General features: G+C 42.2%; 2 protein-coding genes across 3 annotated transcripts; both read left to right on the top strand.

Annotated features, from left to right (window-relative positions):
- Positions 1-420: 420 nt before the first annotated feature.
- mrpl24 (mitochondrial ribosomal protein L24) lies at positions 421-3,385 on the top strand. Of its 2 annotated transcripts, none has more exons than XM_053446690.1 (6): positions 421-488; positions 721-907; positions 1,442-1,537; positions 1,983-2,086; positions 2,303-2,433; positions 2,943-3,385. In XM_053446690.1, the coding sequence occupies exons 2-6, from the start codon at positions 725-727 to the stop codon at positions 3,077-3,079; spliced, it is 651 nt and encodes a 216-aa protein (XP_053302665.1). In that variant the 5' UTR covers positions 421-488; positions 721-724; the 3' UTR covers positions 3,080-3,385. The 2 variants fall into 2 exon arrangements, with proteins under 2 accessions (XP_053302665.1, XP_053302666.1); XM_053446691.1 differs by having other exon boundaries at positions 485-620.
- Positions 3,386-8,718: 5,333 nt separating this feature from the next.
- Positions 8,719-22,931, top strand: LOC128462211 (brevican core protein). The gene is made up of 13 exons (XM_053447512.1): positions 8,719-8,982; positions 13,857-13,930; positions 14,078-14,461; positions 14,744-14,918; positions 15,158-15,288; positions 15,488-15,781; positions 15,969-16,808; positions 16,927-18,423; positions 21,287-21,394; positions 21,762-21,920; positions 22,004-22,086; positions 22,502-22,646; positions 22,729-22,931. The coding sequence occupies exons 1-13, from the start codon at positions 8,963-8,965 to the stop codon at positions 22,926-22,928; spliced, it is 4,110 nt and encodes a 1,369-aa protein (XP_053303487.1). The 5' UTR covers positions 8,719-8,962; the 3' UTR covers positions 22,929-22,931.
- The last annotated feature ends 1,640 nt before the right edge of the window (positions 22,932-24,571 follow it).

Raw genomic sequence — 24,571 nt, forward strand, 5'->3', positions numbered from 1 at the left:
CCAGCTGCCAAAGTGGCAGGGAAAAGCACAGGTTCATTGGCTTAAATTATCACACAGTTAGTACTGAGCTGAGGAACAGCCCCCCCCCCCCCAAGGTATGGAACTCAATTAGTTAACTTTGGATGTTCTCTCCTGCTGTAGCTTGTTCAACATTTGATTTATTTAAACTCAGTGTTACATAAATGTCCTTATTATATAGTGGTGCATATTTAGTGGTGTCAAACGGTCAGATTTGCTAAAACACAATGAAGGGTTATTCATTACAATTTCATTTTCATTTTACATGCATGTGGTAAAGGTTGTCGTGAGTAATAAATCATTTATTCATAAGTCTGAATCCTGATCCTGACCAAATTTCAATCTTGTCATGCAACTGCGCATGCGTGAATCCAGCTCAGTTCCTCCTGTGCGGTAGGTGGCGCTGCCTGCAGCCACAGGTTCTGTCGGCACTGCTCTGCTGCTGCATGTGACATTGATGTCAACAGAGGGTCAGTTCAGTTTGCGTTCCTCATTTATTCATTCATAATAACATTGTTCAGAAAAAATACAAGTGGCAGTCTCACTGGAGTGTTGCGTGTTTCCGGACACTATTGTGTTAGTTTACCCGCAGCAGCCCAACGGTAATGTTAGCTAGTTCCTCCGCAAGCTAACGTTAGCCTAGCCTGGGTTGGAGACTTCACGTTGTGAACACACGAGCTTTGGTTTGTCTTGTCCTTGCAGCACGATGAGGCTGACCGCGCTCCTGTCGATGGCAGTCCGGGTCATTGTGCCCAGGGATTACCGATACGGCACCAACAGGCCGTGGACTGCGGCCGCTAAAAGGTTGAATCCCCTGGGCAAGAAGAGGAGGAAGGTGTTCGTGGAGCCGATAGCACAGGAGGACTGGTCCGTTCTCCGAGGGGACATGGTGAGGAACTCAATCCGCAACTGAATCGTGTTCATTGAGTGGGTAAAGTCAAGTTAGGTCATCAGATCAGATCTCTGGGTGGAGACCATGTGGACATTTTCAATCTGTGCCATGTCAGTTCAAATAGATCTTCAGTAACACAGACATGTTAACCATCATATTCAAGGTGTGTGAATATTCAAATCTACCTCAAAGTGTTTTTCAATCACTGTGATCATCTGCAAACAAAACGCTGCCTCTACAGACATAGTTTGCAAACTTTTAAGGCACCAGCAATAAAGTTAAGATGCTTTCAAAATAGTTGCATGAATTTATCACTTGACTTCCTGCATAGGAGCAAACTGCAAAAAGTAAAGTTTTGACATTAAAACAGCACCAGTTCTCCTCCGTACACTTGTGCATCGTTATTCCAAGGGAGTCAAGTGGATGTGACTGCAGGACGTCATGTTTCACATCACTTAAACCTTGTTTGATTAAAGTAAGAGTTGGATGATAATACAACTCAGAGTCAAGTATCTGCTTTTGTTTTCCCAGGTCGAGATTCTTGCAGGGAAGGACCAAGGGAAGCAGGGGAAAGTGATCCAGGTCTTCAGGCACAGAAACTGGGTTATTCTGGAAGGACTGAACACAGTAAGGATGGAACAATTCCCTCAGAGAGCACTAGACGGACTTTGCTTATATGACCTTGACTTAAATATCTCATACCACCACTAATTCTGTCTTTTTCTAACAGTAAGAGTTAGTTTTTTTAGTGTATCTGAGTGAACATGGTGTTGATTGATGTATTTGTACTCTCGACACAAAGTACTGACATGTATATAAACCCACATAGAAACAAACTTATAGAGGGTGCTGCTAATTTTCTAATTTGACCAAGTTAATAAGACATATTTCAATGGTCATTCATTTTATTGACCACTGTAAAACTCTATGTATTTATTTTCTACCTCCACAAGATGGCACCAGATGTCTGGGGTCAAGTTTGTTAGGGTGCAGCTCTTGACAGAATGAACCATAAAAAGCCATTTTGGCACCTTTGCCTTCACCAACTGTAAAGTATTGTTCTGTGTATCAGCATCACAGGTTCATCGGACGCATTGGGGATTATCGTGGAAACTACATTGCCAGCGAGGCTCCCCTCCTGCTGGGTCAGGTCGCCCTCATTGACCCCTCTGACAGGTACGCCATGTGCACCCATTACAGGATCTTAGCAACAAGCGAAGCACTCATAAGTTTTGGTCCTTTTACTAGATGCTCTTTCAAGTTGATGCATATTTGATTTATTCTCTACACCGATTCCTGAATGTTGAACCCCAGTCCAGTGTTATTTGGATAAATCCACCTTATAGTCGGTATCCTAACACACTGATTTATCGTACTGACATCGATCCCCAGGAAGCCCACTGAAGTGGAGTGGAAATTCACGGAGGAGGGTGACAGAGTCCGAGTGTCCCTGAGGACGGGTCGTATCATCCCTAAGCCCGTTGTGCAGCGACGAGACGGCATCGTGCCAGAGCAGTGGAAAGGTGTGTGTGTGTGTGTGTGTTTGTGTTTTGATTGGACGACTATTTCTTGTTAAGACCCAAACCCAATGCTGTTTATTCCATGTGTAGTGAGCACATAAAACCATCTTTTTCTTTCCCTTGTGTGAAGATTTGACTTCCAGGAAAAGGCTTCAGAGTGATACAGTTTGAGCCTTTACTTTAAAATGGAAAAAAATATTCAGAACTAAAGGACACATGAGGACCACAACCTTTTAACAATGCTGAGCAACTCTCCAACTAGTTTTTCCAATGACGCATCATTCCAGTTACTTAGACTTTGTTTTGGCCCACGCTCCCTTTTTCTGACACTGCAGATTAGATTTTGTTGGCTTTTCCAAGTACGTCAGTTTCAGTGAGTTAGAATTGTTTTATGTTTAAGGAAATGCTTTAGAACACTTGCTTGTTACAGTCAATGTTTTAACAACTCTGACGGTATGAGCATATTTCTTTACTCTCAGTGATCTGCTTTTTTTCCCTCTCTACCCTCACAGATGGTCCCAAAGACACAAGTCCTGAGGACACTCTAGAAAAGACTTTTGTTCCGTCCCTCAAAACGCTGGAGGAGGAGGTCATGGAGAAACTGGGCATTCAGGAGAACAGGCGAAACAGAAGATCCTACTGGTACTGACCAGAGAAATCAAAGACACTCACTCCCCATATCGTGATACTCATGTTTCACAGTCACTCTGAAGAAACCTTGTTTTTGTTTGAAATCGAGCTGAAGGATGTTTTGTCAGGATAGAATCTGTTTGGCTGTGGGACAAAATCCTGGTGCAACGCACAAACGAGTAAGGAAACGATAGCTCTGTCAAAATGCTTGGAGGTTAAACAGATGTGCAAACACCACTGATAACAAACATGTAACTTAAATTTGTTTTGTAAACCATGAATAAATGTCTCATTAGCAAGTCATTGTTATTGGCTTGTATTATAATTGAGCTACTTCATATTTTCTAAGAGTAACACAATTTGCAAAGTCCAAATAAATAAATCTCTGAGCTCTAGCTGGTGACTAGGCTACGTCAAAGACAACATGCAGTCAGTTGAGACATGCTGGATGCCTGGATTTCCCTCTGAATCAATAAAGTATTTACCTTCCCACCCTCCTTCCTACCTTCTTAACAACCTTCCCACTTTCCTGCCTACTTTCCTAGTTGCTCTTCTACCCATCTATATACATTCCTAACTACCTTCTTACTTATCCTCCTACATACCTACTTACTGCCGACCTACCCACCCATCCTCCTTGCTTCTTAGCTGTCTTCTTATCTTCCTATATATCTTCCTACATACCTATGTAATTGTGTTTCAACATCCAGGACAATTCTTTATTAATATACATTGGTGCTATTAACAAAGACGTGAGGCTAAGATGTTGGCGAAAATGTGAAATTCGTTTGTAATCCAAACCGACATCTGGAGAACAGCAGTCAATTCTGGTTAATACTGATGTTGACGCAAGTTCCCACAATACAGAAGCTTTTGTTCCTGAGGAGTGAATCACTCAAGAACTGTCTGGAGCTGGAAGACTGTAAAAGTTGGACTGGTTGCTATTGGCAGGATTGATAATGGAAATGACTGAATCGTTCCCAAGGCTGAAAATAGTCATATTATTTTACAGAAGCCCAGACGAGCTCTGTCCAAAACTTAAACCTTAAGACAAATGAATCTGTGTTTTTCCAACATGTCTGGGAAACTGTGGAGAAGGAAACGTCTGAGGAGGAGACTATACAGACTGGACCGTTACAACAACGTTCGCTTTGACCTCGTTTGACTTTTTATACACTGGCATGTATCGCTTTGATCTGAGACCTTTTTTAGCATCAGGGTTCAAATATGACCTCACCCATGAATTTATTACCCTACGGTGAAAGGCAACCAGGGTGGCAAGAGAGAAAGATTCATGCTGTATATTTAGATCTATGATTCAACTGTTGTTTTTTTTAATCATGCAGATGTGTGTGATTGTGAGGACACCAAGGTTAAACTATATGTTATAAGCAATTATATTAAAGTGTAGGGGAACATGAGAGATACAATTTTACTGGAATATTTCTGTTATTAAATTTAGGGCTGAAGGTCACTCAAAGATTTATGCATCCTACAGAGTAGTTATTTTAATATATTATCAAATTCAAGCGAGGGTTTTAGACATTAATACTATATCAGTATCAAATATTTTTTAACCAGAGATATAAAAGAATCTCTAGAATACAATGACGTTTTGTAAAATGTAAAGCTTCCCATGCTTGGTGACTAAACTGAACTTAGTGGTTTGGTTCCTGTGGAGAAATGGGTTATTGACTATGATTAAATAACATTTTCACATTTAAAATGTAATGGCATCCCATAAAGAAAAACTCTAAATATCACACTATAGTTATAAATATATATATCTGTCAATGAAATACCCACTCTTCTCTTTTTTTATTAAGCTTGTCCTCAGCTGTACTTTTATCAATGATATATGAGGCAGTGGCGGCTTATGAAATACACAAAGTCTCATTTTCCTCGCTGGTTAACCACGAGTATTGATTTTCATAAAGACTTGAGGTGAACTTGTTGCCAGATTCTCCAGCTGCAGAAGCAACTAACCTTGTTTCCAGACTCCGGCCCTAAAAGAAATGATGTGTCACGAAATTAAATTGCGTCAAATTTTCTCAGCGGCGGTTCGCTCTGTGGCGGCTGCAGCAGCATCATGCACAAAGCATGGCAGGGGCCGTTGGTTTGGACCGATGAGCGGAGCAGCTCTCCCACACCCGTCTGCCCAGTGCCAGTTTGCCTCTGCCACTCTGCATTCATGATGGAAAGAAAAAAAAAAAAGAGGCCAGTCAGCGGAAACTTGGATTAGAGGTTTCGTCCTTTATAGGAGGGAAAATGATTCAGAAGCTGTTCGTCTTTCCTGTCATTGCATCAGTGCTGTATGGATTCTAGTTGAGGGATTTACATGAAGGTGAAGTGTGACTCTGAGTGAAGTGGAACCTTTGTGTTGCTTCATTTTTTGTATCCCCCCCCCCCATTCACACACACAAAAGCCCAGACTCTTGTGGTCGTCTCAGCAGCTTGTGCAAGGTAGACTGAGTCCTAAGAATCTTCTACTTTGTGGTGAGCTGACTGTAATTCTGGTCAACCAGTGAAACGCAACCGCCGAACATGACTCAAGCAGAATTAGGGGAAAGCATAAAAATAAAGTGGCGGCTGGGCTCTGTATTTTAGCTGAGTCACACTCCAGCCACGTAAACTAATGGCTCCCACCTGGTGGAGTCGGCTGCACGTATCGGAGTCACCAACAAAGGTGTTGTTGTTTGTTTATTGCTGCCGTCCGCTCATATAAAGACATGATTTTAGATGATAAGTGGAAATTAAGCTCTGGATCTGTGATCATCTCCAGGACATCTGAAGACACTTTAAACTAAATGTCAGTGCTGCTACTCGACTGACTTGATCTGAGCTCAGCTACAATATAATGATAGTGTCTAATTACAGGCTGCTTGTTTGATGGCTGCTGGAAAATGTAATGTTAGCTTGTATGCAGGTCTGAGGCCCGGCCTGCATGCATGTTTAACTGTGTTGGGTCTAATTTAGTTGGCTCCCAACTGATTCTTATATAGACCTCATTATGTTACAGTTAGGAGCCTGAAAAGAAAGTAAAACACTGCTCTTACTTTACTGCTGGGCTTTTATTCCTTCACACAAACATGGAATTTTATATGACATTACATTATATTATATTTTATTATTAAAGTGATGCATGGACACATTTTTATGGATTGTGGAAGTAATTCTTACAACATTACATTATAGTTTAGTATTAAGTGCATTTTTTTTTGCATTTTAATGTTTTCTCAAGTCATGTTGGACTAAAATGAAACGACACAACTTTGACTAAACAGGAGGAAATGACAGGTTAATGTGAATTTCAGAGCATTCTGGAGTCAGTCTCTTTAAATATCTTCTAAATGATTGAATGATGGAGTCTTCAGAGGGAGGCACTTTCTGCTTGACGGCCATTCTTCTTAATAACTATACTCCACAACTCTGAGGACAAATGGCTGCACGGAGGATGACGTCTTCACCATCAGAACTGCTGACTGTGCTTGACTCAATCCAGGTCACTGTGACGGTCCATCCTGGCTGAAGATGAGCTGAAGTGCACGTCTGGTCTCTGTCTGCTCTCTGTGCTTTGACATTTCCCTCTCAGACGGTGCCGCTGGTATCTGGGTGTCACATTCCTCAGGTGTGCTGCACCACCTGCTGCTGCCCTGCCACAGGGCGATGCCTACACAGCGCCATTCACTGTGTCAGTAGACGGCTGCAGGTTCGTACTTCACTTGACCCCGTTCCTCTTCTCTGTTACATACAGGGTGATCAGGTGGTCAAAATCCAGCTCTGAGCCAAGAGAGTGCATGAACGATACTGTGTGCGACTGATGAACAGGTTTCAGCTCGGATGAAAATCTACTGAGATAGTGAGATCTGCACGATTCCATTCATTATAATTTCTGTCTCGTCTCTTCATTGGACATTTTATTGTGTGACTCTCCTGAAGAGGGATCTCTACCGTGATGCTCTTCTTGTTTCGTCCTTTTTCCGTTTTGCTTCCTTTTCCAAATCCAGTTTCTAAGAATCAGTGGTGTCATATGCTACCATTAAAGGACTCACTGACAGGACCATGGAAAGTTGGAAGACATGTCTACACTTCCTCCCACTATCCCAAAATTAAACAAAAATATCCTAAATAGGAATGCTGCCATCTTACACATTTTTAGCCCGAATGTGCTAAGTGATTAGGGGATGGAGCTGCAGTATCTGTGTCCTGTTGATACACATCTTCAGGAGAAGTATATTAGAGCCATGGTCCATGTCCCATCCATTATCATGGAGGAGGCAGGATTCCTGATTGCAGCAAGCCATCAGGGGCCGATCGAGAAGCTTTGGCTTTGTTTTTGAAGAGCTGGCAGGTCGTCCATCTTTATATACAGTCTATGGACAGGACCAGTTTTGATTTTAGACTGAGAAGTGAGGCTTCTTCCCCAAGGAGCCAAAAACACGAGAAGTTTCATGAAAAGTCAATATCAACTGTCATACTAACATCAGTATGCTGCAAAATACTCAATAAATCCTCGCCACACATCTTTTGTAACTTTAAAAAAACAAAAGCTCTGATAAGCATGCCCAGAGCTTTGTTTTGGATCGTCCTCTCCAGTTCCAAGTTTCCATTTATCTTGTGAAATATCTCAACGTTATTTCATTGTCTCAGTATATTCATGGTTCCCAGAGGATGAAGCTTCCAGCTCAAAGCCCTTTGTGCCCTCACAGCCTCAGAGAGCTGCACAACCGGCTGTAGCGTCATGTTCCCGATTCTTCTTGCACTTTTTAGAGTCCGACAATAAAACTGCCCAATTTTTTACAAGACAACACTTTCAATGTCGGCAGGCTGGTTGATTTTCTTTCAAGTGGCCTTGTGTCAAACCTAATTTACCATGGTCCATTTCACTGAAAACTTTTTTTGTTCAGTTTCTTTTCTTGCAGATGACAGGACACATAATGCATGGAGGGAAAAAAGGGATGTGGGAGGGGAGGAGGTGTGGTCAGAGCTCACTTTTGCACAGGGCCCCATGCAGGTTAATCTGACTCGACCTGGAGACAAATATATAATTCTCATTCCTCTTCTACAGCATTTGGTCTTGATTTTTCTTCTGCCATTAGATCATGTAATGAACAGCAGCATAAAGTGAATGGATGCAGTGTTTATATCAAGAAAATACATATTTCTACATTCATGCAACTCTGATGTGCAGTTTGAGTCTGTAAATAATAATGTTTGAGCCTTTTTGGTCATTTCTGTATTAGCTGCAGCCAATGACTAAAGTGAGGCAGTGCAGAGTCTACTGATTTTAAATCAAACACACCCTGCAGATTAAAGTTGGGAATGATGGAGCAGTTGCTGTGTGGTCTGCACACTGCTCCTTACTCCAGTGGGGATGCATATACAATATAGGATGAGACATAGCTCCCTCTTCCTCTTCATCATCATCATCTTCCTCCTTGTGTAAAAGTGAGTGTGCTGCAAAAATCCAAACTGCAGCTGCACCCTCATCACCCTCATCTTCCTCCTGCTGCACTGACTCAACTCATGCATGTGTCTCCCTGCAGGTCAGGCTCCACGTCACAGCCTCTCTAACATCGCTTGTTTCAGCTGCCATCCCTCCCAGCGCTCCTGTGACAGGCGTGCGCCATCACCCAACCCCGGTTATTGGGTGAAAAAGTGGGCAGTTCAGGGTTTCATATCTGCCTCCACTCTCGACTCCCTCCTTTTGCTTCCCTGAGTCCCTGAGTCGGTCGGTCCTGCGCTCCCCCAGCTCCCCCACATACCTGCAGAGCATCCACGGTCCTCTCCCACCTCCTCCTCCTCCTCCGCAGCCTGGGACGGGACAGTCGCACTGCAGCAGCAGAGACTGGAGGAAACTACTTTTTAACCTGAGAGCTGAGTCCATCCTGCACCAGCTGAGATGCTGCTGAGGAGAATCCGGTGGGTTCATTTCTTTAAGTTGTTCGTGTTGATGCGGTTTGGGTCAAAGTTCTGATGATGGCGTCATTAAATCTGCCTCTTCGTGGTTTATCAGCCGCGGAGGATGTGAAACTGTGGATCGGTGTGAATTTGTATTTCTCCCAGAAAAAGTTCAATAGATACAATTGACTATGACGCAGTTAAGTTGGTTTAGAGCAACTTTATTTGTTTTTATTTCCTCATAACATTTGTTCTTTTTCTTTTTCCTCATCAGTACCTGTATGCGCAGAAGTAAAATGATTTAACTTGAGATAAACTTGCTTCCCTCCACACTTAAGATCTCATGTATGGAAGACCATTTCTGCCAGTCACAGAAAAAAGGACGAATGCAAAATCAAAATAATGAAATGAAAAGTCAAAGAATATATGATAATAAGTCATAATTATCAGAAATATATTTTTATTATGATAAAGTAAGTCTTAGTTATGAGATAAATTATCCCAATATGAGATGGAAGGACAATTTATGAAATATAAAGTCATAAATATAAGATACAGTCATTTTCTTTCAGTTAGTAAGTCAATATATTTCGTAACAAGTCAATACTTGGAGATGACTTCCTTGATTTTTCTTACAAAGGGGCAGAGATGGGCTTCCATACCTTTAAAATCCATTTTACTGTAAAATTATTATTTTTGTTTGAATGTATTCTTGTTGGGGTGAACTGAGGATGCTGCTGTATTTATTAAGCTCTGAAATGATACTCCTGTGTCCTGCAGGAGAAACAATAAGGAGTTTGTTTTATGGTTTGTCTTAAGTGCACAGCACAGTCTTAACCTCTTCTGGTCCCTCTCTGTACTGCCCCTCAGGGCTCAGGTGGACCTCCGTAATGGACAGGTGGAGGGTTAAAGTGAGCCAGAGGACAAATGAATGATGGAAAAGCTGATTTTTAAAAGATTCCTCTCAGTGGGCGTCCCTGGTCTGATGTTCACCGGAGAAGACTTTTTCTATGAGCCCAAATATTTACAATATGAAGATAATACTGATTAAAGATGCTCTCTATGACCCATTAAAACCTGAATGTTAGATTCTAACATCAGGCAACAGAAACACAAATTTGACAAATGTGTCACTTGACCTGAACTTCATTGAACTCAGTTGGTTTATAACAGGCTGACCTGCAGTGGAGCTGTGGAGTCAGGACTGAGATGAGTTTGTTGGAAACATCCTTCTACTCTTACCCAGTGACACTGGGTGGTGAAGCATCTGGTGACTGGCTTTGCCAACCATCTCTGTAAGGAGACAGATGATTGGCTCGTCCGTCATGTCTGTGAAATGACGTGAAGACGGGGACATGGGTCCGACAGGAGCAACCTTAGTACACAGAAGCCATGTTGAGATACATAGTGAGGACGACTGGATATTATCTGTTGTTAGAATATGAACACAACCCTCATAAGCATAAACATAAAAATCCCAGACAAATATTTGATTTTGTCTGACTCCCTTCCTAGTAAAACAGTAAAGAGACCAATATAAGTGGTAATGTTCCAAAAATGATCCAAGTTTTCCCTAATGTTACATCAGATAATATTATTAATAGATCTCTGCTAAGTATGGGGGCGGATGTGGCTCAGGAAGTTCTCCACCAAGCAGAAAGGCGGTGGTTCGATCCCCGCTTCCTTCAGTCTGCATTCCCAACTTTCTTTCGGCAAGATGCTGAGCCCCAAAATGGCGCCTGTAAAACAAACTCTTGCCATGTTCTTTTTAAAGAGAAATTAATCTTGAAAGGATTTGCCTTTTTTAGAGAATGTTGTGTTATTTATGTTGCACTTCCTTCCTATAGCGTATATTTAGCTTCCACCCCAATGTGCTTGAGTCAATGAATCTTAATTCCAAAATAACTGGAGATGAATTTAGGAGGATGAAGCCACAGGGCTCATGTGGGAAACAGAAACTGAGACCAGAGTGGATTCCTGCCTTGTTAAAAAACCCACTTACTGATTTCCAGGACAGCGCTGTTGTATTTTATCACAGACCCATTGGTGCCAAACGCCAGGACCAGCTCAGCTCGCCCCGCTCTACACTTACACCAGACTGAACTGGGATTATTTTCCGGTTTGCTGGTAAAGACGAGGTTGGCCTGATGTGACCTTGAGGCAAGCTGCTGCAGAGAGAGACCACCCACAAGACACATCCTGCAAGTCTTTAGTCGTCACTGCAGCTCTCATAGGGATCTCAGCATCTACTTGTGTTTTCCTTATTCACTTCTACTTATTCTATTAATGATTTCACCCTGATTTTGAGTGTCAGATTGTTCGAGCTCCCTGCTCTGTGTCTGCAGCAGGAGGAGACTGGATGAGTTGTGCCAGTGGATAATGCACTGGCTGCAGTTTGTAGATCTGTAAATGCAGCGTGTGGCATTGATTTTTAGCTTAACTCGCCTTTCGTTGTTACTCGTATTAACAGAGAGCTGAGTTGCAGAGCGCCCGGTGACATCTCAAAATAACCAACAGCAGCCAGATTATCTCCTCTGCACAAACCCATATGCAAACACACTCCCTAAACATTTATGCCATGTGAAAACAGTGCGCAGTGTCTTAATGTAGCCTCTCCCTTTGAGTGAAGCATGCTCATTCTTCGTGGTTCAAAACGTCCTTTTTCCAAACCCCTGAAAAGAGCGAGAGAAAGACAGAGAGAGAGCGCGCATGTGTGCCAGTGCCCTGTCCTTTAATTTCGCCCGGGGCCTTTTGTGCGGGAGTCGGTATGAAGTGAAAGCACAGTGTGCAGCTGTCCTCCTGGCCCACTGCTCGCTTTCTGTGAGCCCTTCTCTTGTCAAGAATACTAATAGTGATACCAGCTCCGAGGAGTCCACCCAGCTGGTGAGGGAAACAGACAACAACTATACCGCCCGTCAATGACCACCATTTAATTCGTATGTCACAGTTAAGTGAGCTTTGTTTGTGCCGACTCCGTGCGGAGGATGCTTTCGATTTACAGACGCAGAAAAGGCTTGAACTTATTGTTACTTTTTCAAACTCCAGAGACTCGGATCGTTTAAGTGTTTCCATTTTTTACCTTTCACAATAGAGGAAAGAGCTCCTGTGTAAAGTCGTGCAGATTCGGATGAACATGCGTCACTATGAGGCTCATAATGAGTCATCATCATCATAACTGTCTTACTGTATCTACTGGTAGAACACACACACACACACACACACACACACACACACACACACTACCTCCTCTGTACGCAGTCTTTTCAACATTTGCCCATCAAGAGTTTTGTTGTGTCTGTGGCATAGGCTACAGTCAAACTCTACTCTGGGGATTTCTTTGTTCAGAGTTTAAAGCACCGTGTCCACAAATATCCTTCATTATGGTCAGTTTCTCCTTCATTAGCTTTCCCCACACTCACACTCCACACTCTCTGCTGCTTTCACGCATTGGAGGAGTGACAAAACGGTCCGCATGCACAATTTAACAAAGCACTGTCCCATAATGCAATGCACAAAGGAAACGGAGGAGTGGCTGCAGCTGGGGAAAGTTAAAACTAATTGCTACAAGAACAAACATGGGTATCATATTTTTGTATAAACATGGTAATGTGCCTTTGAGAAGTTTAATGGGCAACAGATTTCTATAATGGAAGATTAGCTGACGCCACATGGTGCATGTATTGTACTTTTGTGGAAGAAGTTAGAAATTTGTTGATTTTATTGCAAATATCTTTTACTGTTTTTCCTTAATTAGGAGAATTAGTTTGGACTTTATATGTTTATTTTTATGAGTTTCCCCATCAGGGATTCAAAAATCTGTCTAATCTCATCTCATCTAATCTAAACTGTTATATGAGTGTATGTACAATTTAAGACACTCGGAGAGATATATTAAATATTTAAATCACAATTTATTCACATCAACTGTGCCATGTCTTTATTAAAGGAGACATTTTATCAGCCCTGAAAAGTAGCTTGGAGTGTGTGTGTGTGTATGAGTGTGTGTATGTGTGTGTGTGTGTGGGTGTGTGTGAGAGTGTCTATGTGTGTGTGTGCGCTGCTTTTTAATGATGAACGAACACTTGCAGCTTCATCGTGGCCGCCTCAGGAGGTTGTGTGAGGTCACAGTGAGCATCCTGCCATGCCTGCTGGGTTAATAACAGGGCCAGACTGGTGACGGAGAGCTGGCAGGAGGCCGCTGGGCTGAGACGCCGTGTCATTAGCTCCCGGATGTGATGAATGGCTTGTGGTCAGGAGCCTGTGCTCTCAGCTTCCCTTTGAAAACCAGAGACGTTGCCCTTTTAAACGGAATGGCTGAGCTCTGACATCGTTTTCTTTTTTTGTATTTTAAGGGAATTGTATGTATGTCAGTGGAAGAACTTCAAACTTGAAATCAAGTAAATTAAAACTTGTGTTAGTTTTGAATTAAACATTCTTCTTCTTAGATATCAGGAATATGGAATATTTGAATCCCTCATATTCCTGAGTCTTGAATTTCATAATTTTAGATTCTATAATTAATCTTTTAATATTTTCCGTATTTCCAGTGGTAAGATTCAGCTTACTTCTTATTTCATGGGAAAAAGTGTCTGTACATGTGAAGGATTAAAATCCCAGTAGGTGGAAGCTGTGGTGAAGGTACTGTAATACATAGTTACATAGTTTGCCAGTTGTGACCTTTAACATTACAATAAATCAGTCTGGTGAGATCAATGGAGCATGTTCCCCGATGAGCTGAACCAACACGACGCAGCACTTCCTCTGTTAGAAATCGCTGTGTCCATTAAAGGTTAAATAGGTGTGAAATTGGAAACATGAATTTATATATTCCTCAAGATTTGTGTTAAAATGTTCCTTGTCTTATAGTTTGTTGTGTTGCCTCTTTATCTCCACAGACATGTTCTTCCACTTCTCTGTGTCATCTGTCATCTCTCTCTGGCCTTCCCCACCAAAAACCCATCTGCATACGGTACGTCTACCTTCTTCCATTAATCTTCTTCTTTTAATATAAATACTCATGGTTGTTATTATAGAATAAAATATAAGAATACAAAGGTGAATTTGTTCTCTTGCTTTGCTCTTCACGCTCTGTATCCTCTATATTTCTGTTCTGCAGATGACGTCCGCTCCCTCCAGGTGAACATCCCCCACTCAGGTCCTGTTTCTGCCCCACTGGGCAGCTCCATCTCCATCCCCTGCTCGGTGTCCCTGTCCTCCACACCCACCACCTCCTCCCCCTCCTCCGCCCCTGTTGCACCGCGGGTCAAGTGGAGCGTGGTGTCCGCAGGGGTGGAGACGCAGATCCTGGTGGCGAGGGGTCAGAGGGTGAAGATCAACGAGGCGTACAGAGATCGCGCCGCACTGCTCAACTACACGTCCTTCCCCGATGACCTGTCCCTGTGGCTGGGAGATGTGCGCTCCAGCGACTCGGGTCACTATCGCTGTGAGGTGCAGCAAGGCCTGGAGGACGCCAGTGATCTCGTGCAGCTCAAGGTCAAAGGTAACAAAACGAAGGCCCTGAAGGAGATGTCATTTCATAGCACATAGGATACAACATATGACAATATAACATATGATACATTACATGTTTTTGCTTAATTTAACAGTATTGTTTTGTTCAAAAACATACACACCTAAATCAACTTTATATAAATGTTCCATAAATAGAAGAGGAGTTTTGTTGTAACATTCAGTTTCAGAGGATTAAATGTTAAATATGTTAAATAGATGTTGCTGCCATCTTGATCAAATTCGTGTTTGTGTATGTGTGTGTTTTTTGTAGGTGTTGTATTCCACTACAGAGATGCTCTGGGCCGCTATGCGTTCTCCTTCCATCAGGCCAAGAAGGCTTGTGAGGCCATTGGGGCCAAAATGGCCACCGCTGACCAGCTGCTGGCGGCTTATTATGATGGATACGAGCAGTGTGATGCAGGCTGGCTGGCAGATCAGTCTGTCAGGTATCTTATCTGTGTCTTCTGTATGACGCTCACACTCAATCTGCACATAATACACAAACTCTAAAGACGTTCATGGAAATGTTCTAAATACATGGTTAACTTTTTTTAAATCAAATTTGCCCAGAATCTAGTCCAGTGTTTCTGATATTTCTGGATGAATAAACTATGATTACTGACTTGCTGCTTCATCAAACTTTAAGAGGTTAATGTTATAAAATAAATTGTTTCCATTCCTCCAGGTACCCAATCCAACTGCCCCGTGAGGGCTGCTATGGAGACATGAACGGGAAAGCAGGAGTGAGGAACTACGGGACGATGGATCCAGATCTAGATCTGTTTGATGTTTATTGCTATGTGGAACAAATTAACGGTATGAATAACAACACACATCTCTCTATATATATTTCACATATAAATATTTCATACATTTCTAAGGCCAAACTTCCTTTAGACAACGCTGATATCAATATTTCATTGTTTAAAAGCTACAATAACTATATATCGATAAACATATGCCTTACAATAGGTTGTTATAGTGAAACTTTATAAGAGATGTTGTGGTTTTGTAGGAGAGGTGTTCCACGACTCCGTCCCTCAGCTGCTGTCGTTTGCTGAAGCACGGTCATACTGCAGAGCGGCGGGGGCTGAGATGGCGACAACTGCACAGCTGTACTTGGCGTGGAGTGAAGGTCTGGACTGCTGCAGCCCCGGGTGGCTGTCTGACGGCAGTGTGCGCTACCCCATCACCACCCCCAGGGAGCGCTGTGGAGGGCCACAGGCAGGCGTCAAAACCCTTTACCGCTTCAGCAACCAAACTGGTTTCCCAGAGCCGTCCAGCCTTCACGACGTGTATTGTGTGAGGGGTGAGTGTTATTGTTACTCAAAAATGAATTTGCATAAAGTAGAAGTAATTTCCATGATTTGATATTAATGCAAACTTTTCACTAATGTTCATTCGTGCTCCTTTGGACAAAAGCGCTAATAAAAACTTGTTGCTGTCGTACATTACCTCTTGTATTAGATTTCTAATGACTTAACTCTCCTCTACAGACAACAGACATGCTCCCACTGACTCTCCCCCCGACTACATGGCCACCGAGTCTGAAGACATCGGACAAGATGTTGTTATTTTTACGCGAACAGATCAAGAGCTGCTCCTGAACCAACACAAAGAGCAGGTGGAGCGAGAGGCGCTGAGTGTAGTCGAGTCTTTTCCCTTTGTCTCGCGTCCTTCCACTGAGGAAAACCTGGTGGACACACATCCAACCGATACAGCAGACACAACAGAGTCTCCCCTCAACTCCACATATCTGGACCTCCTTCAGCCGTTTGATGAAATGTCATCTGCTACAGAAATGACCCCCCACTCCCAGCATCCTGTGACGAACGGCACAGTCAGCAGCACAGAAACCTACAATGTTCCACAAAATGCATCAGTGCTGCCCAGTGTTCACAATGACACAACCTCCCACCAGAGCCTGAACTTCACCGTTCACCATTTTGAGCCTGAAAACGCCACAGGGTTTCCTGAACTATCAGACGAGCCTCTCACTCGTAACCAAACAGACGCAAGCCCTGAAGAGCACACGCAACTGTTTGAGAGCCCGGAGGATTCCCCAGAGATACAAGAGACCTATCTGGATTTAATCGGATCACAAGCCAATTACAGTGAAACAGAGAGAAACCTTACCCAGGAGGAGAACATCCTGGAGGCGACAGCAGACCCCTCTGAAGACATCCTCCAGGTGAAGCTGGAGGAGGCAGCAGTAGCACGGCCTGAGCAGATGTTTCTCTCGACTCAGTCTCCAGAAGAGGAAGGAGAACTTCTATCTGCCAACGCTTCTACTTCATTGTGGCCTCCTCTTGATGGATCTGGAGATATTTCTCAAGGTATGATTTAATACAAATATGATATAAGCAAAACTAAGAGCCCACGATCATATACATAATGACAATGCTATACAATGGATTCATACTTATGTATGTTTTGCTTTTTGCTTTTCTCCAGAGAGTGACCTTGACGTTGGAGCAGTCACTTCCAACACCACTTCAGATTCTCCCACTTCTGGTTTCACCACTCACATCTCACCTTCAGCTTCACCTAGCAGCACTCCGGCTGAACCTCGGACTGCGCTTCCGAATCCAACGCCTTCCTCTGGGTCACCAAATACTGATAGATTGGGCTTCAGTGTCCTCGCCACAGTAGCACAGTTATGGGAGACCTCCATTTCAAAACAGGAGGGAAGTACAAGCTTAGAATCTGAAGAAGCAGTCACGATAGAAAGTGAGGAAAAAACGCTGCAACCAACGAGGGCTCAAGACATCCCTGTTTCTGAAGCAAATCTGGCAACCACCGAGTTTTCAGAGGGGCCTGAAGCCTCTCAGATGCCCACCGATTCCACCACAGCACAGTATCAGACATCAGGGCAAAAAGTGTATTGGGACATGGAAACCATCACTTATGAAGAGGCAAGTGGACAGGAGCCTGGTGCAGTTACTGCAGTCATGGGGGTAGACATCAAATTTGCTCCAACCGTTGAAGAGGAACTCAAAGTTTCCTCAACCGTTGAAGAAGAACTCAAAGTTTCCACAACCGTTGAAGAGGAACTTAAAGTTTCCACAACCGTTGGGGACGAGGCTGACGTTTCCTTTACTGTTTCTCCCACTCTGAAAGATGAAGCAAATTTTTCCTTTTCAATTGAACAGGAAGATCACGTTTCCCCGACCGCTGAAGAGGACGTGACAGGTACTCCAGTTCTTAAAGAGGAAGACAAAGTTTTACCAACATTAGAAGATGACGTTTCCTTTTCACTGGAAGACAAAGTTACTGTTACCCCAACACACGAGGAAGAAACATATGTTGCCCCAACACTTGAAGAAGAAGCAGCTAACGTGGAAGAGGCCATCATTGCCCAAACGCTTGAAGAAGCTAATGTTGACCCAACCATTGATGAGAATGATGTTAGCCCAACCCATGAAGAAGCTAGCGTGGCCCCGACCCTTGCAGGAGAAGCTATTGTTGCCTCAGCTCATGATGAACTAGCTAACATTTCTTCAACCTTAGAAGAAGAAGTTAACTTGGCCGCTTCAATTGAGGACTTCACGGTCTCTTCTCTTGATTCTCAAACATCTAACTGGGCTCTGCTGACAACCACAACTGGACCCCAAGAATCCCTCAACGGCCTAGAGTACAGCAGAAGAACCTCCCCCACCACCTCCACAGCAGCTCCAGATTCCACCTCGAGCACAAAGCCCATTGGGGCCACCGCCACCACGACCACCACCACCACCAAGACCACCACACACTGGTCCAGACGCAGCTGGAGCCCGACCACCGCAACCCGGAGAGTTTCCCACAAGACGACAGAGCCCCAGAAGGTGACGCACCTCATACCACCAGTGGATCAGGGTCTGGTGGATGGTGAGTTTAGTCTCACCAAGCCGCCCACCCTGCTTCTATTGCCCAATGAGAGGGCGGCTGTGGGCGGTACAGGGAAATCTTCAGGTAATGTTAAAGCCACTTTCCTCAGCCTAACTCTCCTCCTCTTTCTACTCGACGCACTGATGCACTAAAATCCCCGGTCTGTCTTCTGCCACAACCTCCCTCTGCTCCTTTTTCTGTAAAACACCTCCCCTCTTTTCTCAAATGACTTCCCCCGTTTGTCTCAGAAAGCCCACTCACCCCCCCCCCCCCCCCCCCCCCCACACCCTTCTGATTCCTCCTGATTCTCATACCTTGTCCTTGTGATTCTTACTCCCCTTCAAGATACTCACATTGGGACAGCTCCCATTTGGCATTTGTCACAAGTCCAGTCTCGTTATGCATGATGCCCCCCCCCCCCCCCCCCACACACACCTCCCCCATCCAAAGATTGACTTCTGTGAAGTACTGGTGCGCTGGAATTAATGTTGGCACAATGGTAGAAGCATTGGTAAACCTTTCACTGAACCTTGATCAATGGATTTTGTTTTCATGAAATTAATATCTTGACTAAACAACTGCAAATTATTCTCTTCACAATCTTTTTGCTCCTGTTGTCGACGCTCACAATGTTTGCAGTGATCTGCAGTAATCTAACACAACAAAGGGACTTGATGTTTCTCTGTTTCAGCATTTACGTTGAATGTAATGACACTGACCAGTACAATCGCACAAATGTTTTATATTTAATTTGTGACTGTCAGGTCATCAACTGTTAAAAATAACTGTTATTCCTTAGATTTAGAATTCTTCTACTACTATAGACTAAAGCACAGCTTTTTATGCTCATAAGCACAATTATTGTTCGGTGTTGATTTGTTGTAGCATGGTTTTTTTTCTATGTTTCATATTGAGTCATATTCTATTGTTTAACCATGATCATTCATGTCTTGTACAGTGATGTGTTTTTTTAGGTGTAATAATGATAAAGTTAACTGAGGTAGGATTGTTTCTCCTCTCAACATAAGCTGAAATCTGTCATATTGTTTTTTTTCAGTTTCAAAAATTTAAATTAGAAACTTAACTTTGAATTAAAACGTATTTAATACAAATGCATTGCTGTGCACGTCGTACATATGCTCAGGCACGTTCGGATTATTTTAAGATTACTGCATCAACCAGCAGACGTGTGTCTTTACTGGAAAAGCTGTCCGGACAAAACCGGGAGTCGTTCCAGTCAGCCATATTTGTGGTGGTGACAATTGGACACCATCATTAAAAGGGAATTGTGGGAAACAGCGGCTGATGCACAAGAAGCTCTGCTGAAGTGTTTTCCTTGAATGGAGGACAAAGCATTTCACTATATTCATCATGGAGGTGATGCCAGATTTATCCACATCTGGTACTTGTTCCTAAATTCAAACTTACACGTACTAAAAAGTTACTATTGACCCAAGGTTGCAGGTAAAGTTTTATTTTTTATTGTTATATCACTATACATATATTACTATTCATGGGGATGGTAAATAGGGAAAACATACCCTCACATTTGTGCTGTTCACATTTTTGAAGCACACTTTCTGTCAAAGACATTCTCAGGCATCCACAGAGTTGGCCTTAATGAATGAGTACAGCAAAGATCAGAGCAGTCAGAGGATTCTGCTTGTTTTAAATCTCAGTTTCATCTTCTTTGGCGAGCATTTTAAAAAGATAAAAAAACTGGTGATTAAAGGCTGAGAGAAGTCACTGCTCATCCACATTACTGACCTCACATCATCACAGACAGCTACTTTATTGTCATGTGAAGGGAAACTCCTTCGTGCAGATTGTTCACAGAAATGGGTGAGAATTAAAAACGAGGTCTCTGTTGTTGTGCAAACTTGAACTTGTACAAACAACAACTTTGCAAACATGAGGTTTTCGGTGTTGACTTGAAAGGCATCTCAAAGATTCTTCTTTCTCCAGTTGTGTATTTCTCGGCAAAACAGGACGACAATTCACTTTGATAGCCTCTGATTCTCATTAGACGTGTGTAGCGACCTGTCAAACGCACACTTACTTACAGAGAGCTGTCTGAATGGCACTCAATGTGTGCTGGGCATAATGACAGACACCACAGAGTTCCTGTTTATAGGGTGTCGAGGGACGCAAACCAAATCCACTTGTAAAATGTTTAATTTCGGTTGGGACACACATGATAACATTTTAGCCTTCAACAAGTTTTACTGCAACTCCTAACTCCCTCTTCTCCCTCAAGACTTAAATAAAAATCAGGAAACCTTGTGATGATGCTTCAATCGGGCGAATTAAAAGATATTTGGTTTCCGACAACATTGTGGATTCGCAGTGATGTCTGTTGGCATCATGTGTAACTGTGTCTCTGCATTTTAAAAGGAACAAAGTTGTTTTTTTCCAGGTATAATGTGTCTATTACAATGTACAGATGTGAACTACACTTTGTGGTTCTAAACCACAGAATATTAAACTGAAGATATGTGGAAACTGGTTATAGGGAATGATTGTGTGTGTTTTTCCTGTGTGGGAAAGTTGATGAATAAGAAAAAATGAAAGAAAGAAAGAAAGACCCGATGAGTCAGACATCATGTCCTCTGCCGCCCTCTTCTGGCTCCTATTGGACATTGATTTCTTTGACTAGAAGCTATGTCCTTGATATATATTTCCCTCTTTATTTATGTGGACATATAACTTTTAATATAATAGTATATCTAACATTAATTCTTAAGATTTGCCTCAATTTATATGTAGTGTTTGTAACTCTTTCAAATCCACCAAACCCTTTGCTATAAATTGTACTTGCTTATACATGCAAATATTACATTTTCTAAGCATTATTAACAGTAAAATCATGGACTAGTCTCTATTTCGTGTTCTCTCGTGCAGTTGAAGCTTCAGAACAATCTGCTAATAACTGGACTTTGTGTTGCAGATGCGTGTGAGAACGACCCCTGTCTCAACGGAGGCACCTGCACGGACAGAGACGGACAGATTAAATGTCTCTGTTTGCCGACATATGGAGGAAACTTGTGTCAGACTGGTGAGCTCTCTCTGAAAATATCTTCTTTTGAGCCTTTTTAAAAAAGATTGGACAGCTGGTAGAGATTTCATGAAAGGAACTTTAAAACCCTAATCCTGCTCCAGTCAGATTGTGTGGTAAATGTTGTGTTACATGTCCTGTGCAAGTCTCTTTTGTTGCTGCAAATCTTAGCCATTCTCGAAAAAGAGACGTTTAATCAAAACAAAGCTTAGATGGTTAAATAAGGGATCATTACAGGCCCACATGCAGAATAATATTGTTAATATTATATTATACAGGATCAAATACATGTGGTTTGTTTAAAATTTCCATAAACGTTGACAGTCATTTCCTCGAGACTCTTCATCGTCCTCCGTGTCTCTTTCAGACCTGGAGAGCTGTGAACCGGGCTGGGACAAGTTTCATGGTTTCTGCTACCGACACTTCAGCCAGCGTCTGAGCTGGGAGGTGGCGGAGCAGCACTGCCGCGTGCTGGGAGCTCACCTGGTTTCCATCATGACCCCCGAGGAGCAGAGTTACATCAACAGTAGGTTCACTGAGCCAATGCAGGAAATGATCATATAATATTGTTTAGTTTTATATTTCATCTTTTCTTATCTTGCTCCCCAGGCAACTACAAGGAGTACCAGTGGACCGGCCTGAACGATAAGACCATCGAGGATGATTTCCGCTGGTCTGATGGAAACCCTCTGGTCAGTGATATTAGGAAACAGTATAAAAAAACACACACAGTTACATTTAGGCTTCAGAGGTTTAAAACCAAACATTTCATTTCATTGAAAAAGTTTTCTTTTTGCAGATTCATGCCTCATTTATTCGATTTCTTCATTTTTCATTGTAGTCAATTTACTTGGATTCTCTAATTAATTTACATTTAGTAAATTCATTAATTATGATTAATTCAACCCACTTAATAAATAATATAATGTCTTGAGAAAACCTGGACCCGGATTAAAGGGATTCAATCGTTTTTTGTACCTTTTTTATTTCACCACCAGAAAAGTTTATTGAAATTCAACACTACTACCTTTCCCGAAAATGGCCTGATTTTTGTGTGATATAATCTATATGGCCTGGACTGACTTTCTTTTCCCTCCATGTTTACAGCTGTATGAGAACTGGTACAGAGGTCAGCCGGACAGCTACTTCCTCTCAGGAGAAGACTGTGTGGTGATGGTGTGGCACGATGACGGACGCTGGAGTGACGTGCCCTGCAACTATCACCTGTCCTACACCTGCAAGAAGGGCACCAGTGAGTAAACCATCACCAAACAGGAGCGATATAGGAAAGTGAACAGAACAAGATCTATATGTTGTTGTTTCGCTTTCTACAGCCTCGTGTGGTCCACCGCCAAAGGTCCGAAACACCTCCCTATTTGGAAAAGCTCGACAGAGATATGAAACCAATGCAGTTGTGCGTTATCACTGTGTCGGGGGTTTCCAGCAGAGACTCAACCCCGTGATCAGGTGTCTGTCTGGAGGCCTGTGGGAGAGACCACAGATCATGTGCATCCCCGGTAAGATAAGAGAGTAGTTTAACCCAGATTAGTTTAAATCAACAATCTGAATTTCCTATAAACCTTGAACACAATGTCTTGACATCAAGTTACTGGTATGTGGATTTACAGTCTGTAAGTTTGGTTTAGTTTCCTTCTGTTGATCAACTTTTAAATAAATGAAAGAAAACAGAACGAGACAAGACACAAAATTGATCCTACATGGAACCAGGGCAAAATATATAAAAAAGGAAACAAACAAAATTAATTGGTGTTTCGTATGAAATTAAAGCATCACACAGAAAACAATTTCAAACCGATGAATATATTTATTTGTTTTCAGAAGGGGGAGGTCCAACACAGAATCCTGACCTGATGTCACCAACCAACAGCAACTCTGCAGCGATCGAAGACGATTTTGAAGCCACTAAAGAGACGCCACAGTACTGGGACATCAAGTTCTAAAAAGTCCGTCGTACTTTTCTTGTCTTGTTCTGTTAAACTCTGCTGCTGTAACATGACAAAACATCTGTTTGCTTTTACCAATGAACCACGAAAGCAAAGAAAAATGGGCCACAGGCGACTTTTGAGAAGTGTTAACTTGAAAACATTCCTATTTTGATAACCTTGAAAAAATTTCCTTGAAAAATACCTTTAAAAGACATTTAAAAAGTGTCTAAAGCGATGAGTCATTTCCACATGAAAGAAATAAAGTAAAAGTGCTTGAGTTTCCATACCAACTCCAAATCTACAATAATAACTATTTTCTATTTGTTTTTTTAATGTTAAGAAGCTTTTTATTAAATGGTGCTAATGTCGTCAAACCTTTGTATCCAACAGATATGTTTGTTTTCAGTGTGGTGTCAGAGTAGAGACGTGTACCTGCTTTTAAAAAAAATCTATAACTCCAAAGCACAAAGCCAACGTTAACAAAAAAAATGAAATCATTTTTGTACATATATTATTAGCTGTCACTCCTGTGATTGCTGTCGGCATATTGAAACCTCTGACTCCCAGCAGACACCGTTTTGTTCGTCAGCTTTATGTTGTAATAAAGTTTTGTAGAACAGAGCAAAGAATAAATCGTTCTCTTATTTTACCCTCAGCAACGTGTGTGGTCGTCATTTCATGTCACCTTTGGACATAAAGGAACTCAAAGCTGATGCTGATGTTTGGTGATTGTCTTCATGTGTTCACAGAACTCAATGTACAAGTGATTTCAGGAAGGGGCAGATGAAAGAAAACTGAATTCTGGGATGAAATGATCAGACGCATGAAATCCATTGGATAGATGAACCTGACCCTGGTTTTCCCTCAGGAAGGAACCAATGAATGTTTTTTCTTAATATTTTAGAAGCTATTGATCATGTGGTAACACTTTCTGTGTCTACAAGGGATCTATGGTGTGAAAACAATAACATTATATATTTTCAGAATATAATTTAAATATATTTATAAAAGAAATAGCTTAATACGATAATTATCGACATAGACTGATATGAAATTCATTATCCTGACCTCCTAAAAATAATTGAAAGTAAAATACAACTGAAGTGTTACGTCACGGTTTCGTCACTGCGTCGAAAGTAAACGGAGGTAAACGGAGGTAAACGGGAGGAAAACAGGAAGTAAGTGGACAAGTGTTTGTAAATGTGTTTTTTCATGCTATTTACCTAAAAAT

The sequence above is a fragment of the Pleuronectes platessa genome, chromosome 18, assembly GCF_947347685.1.
Source record: "Pleuronectes platessa chromosome 18, fPlePla1.1, whole genome shotgun sequence".
In the NCBI taxonomy this organism is placed as follows: domain Eukaryota; kingdom Metazoa; phylum Chordata; class Actinopteri; order Pleuronectiformes; family Pleuronectidae; genus Pleuronectes; species Pleuronectes platessa.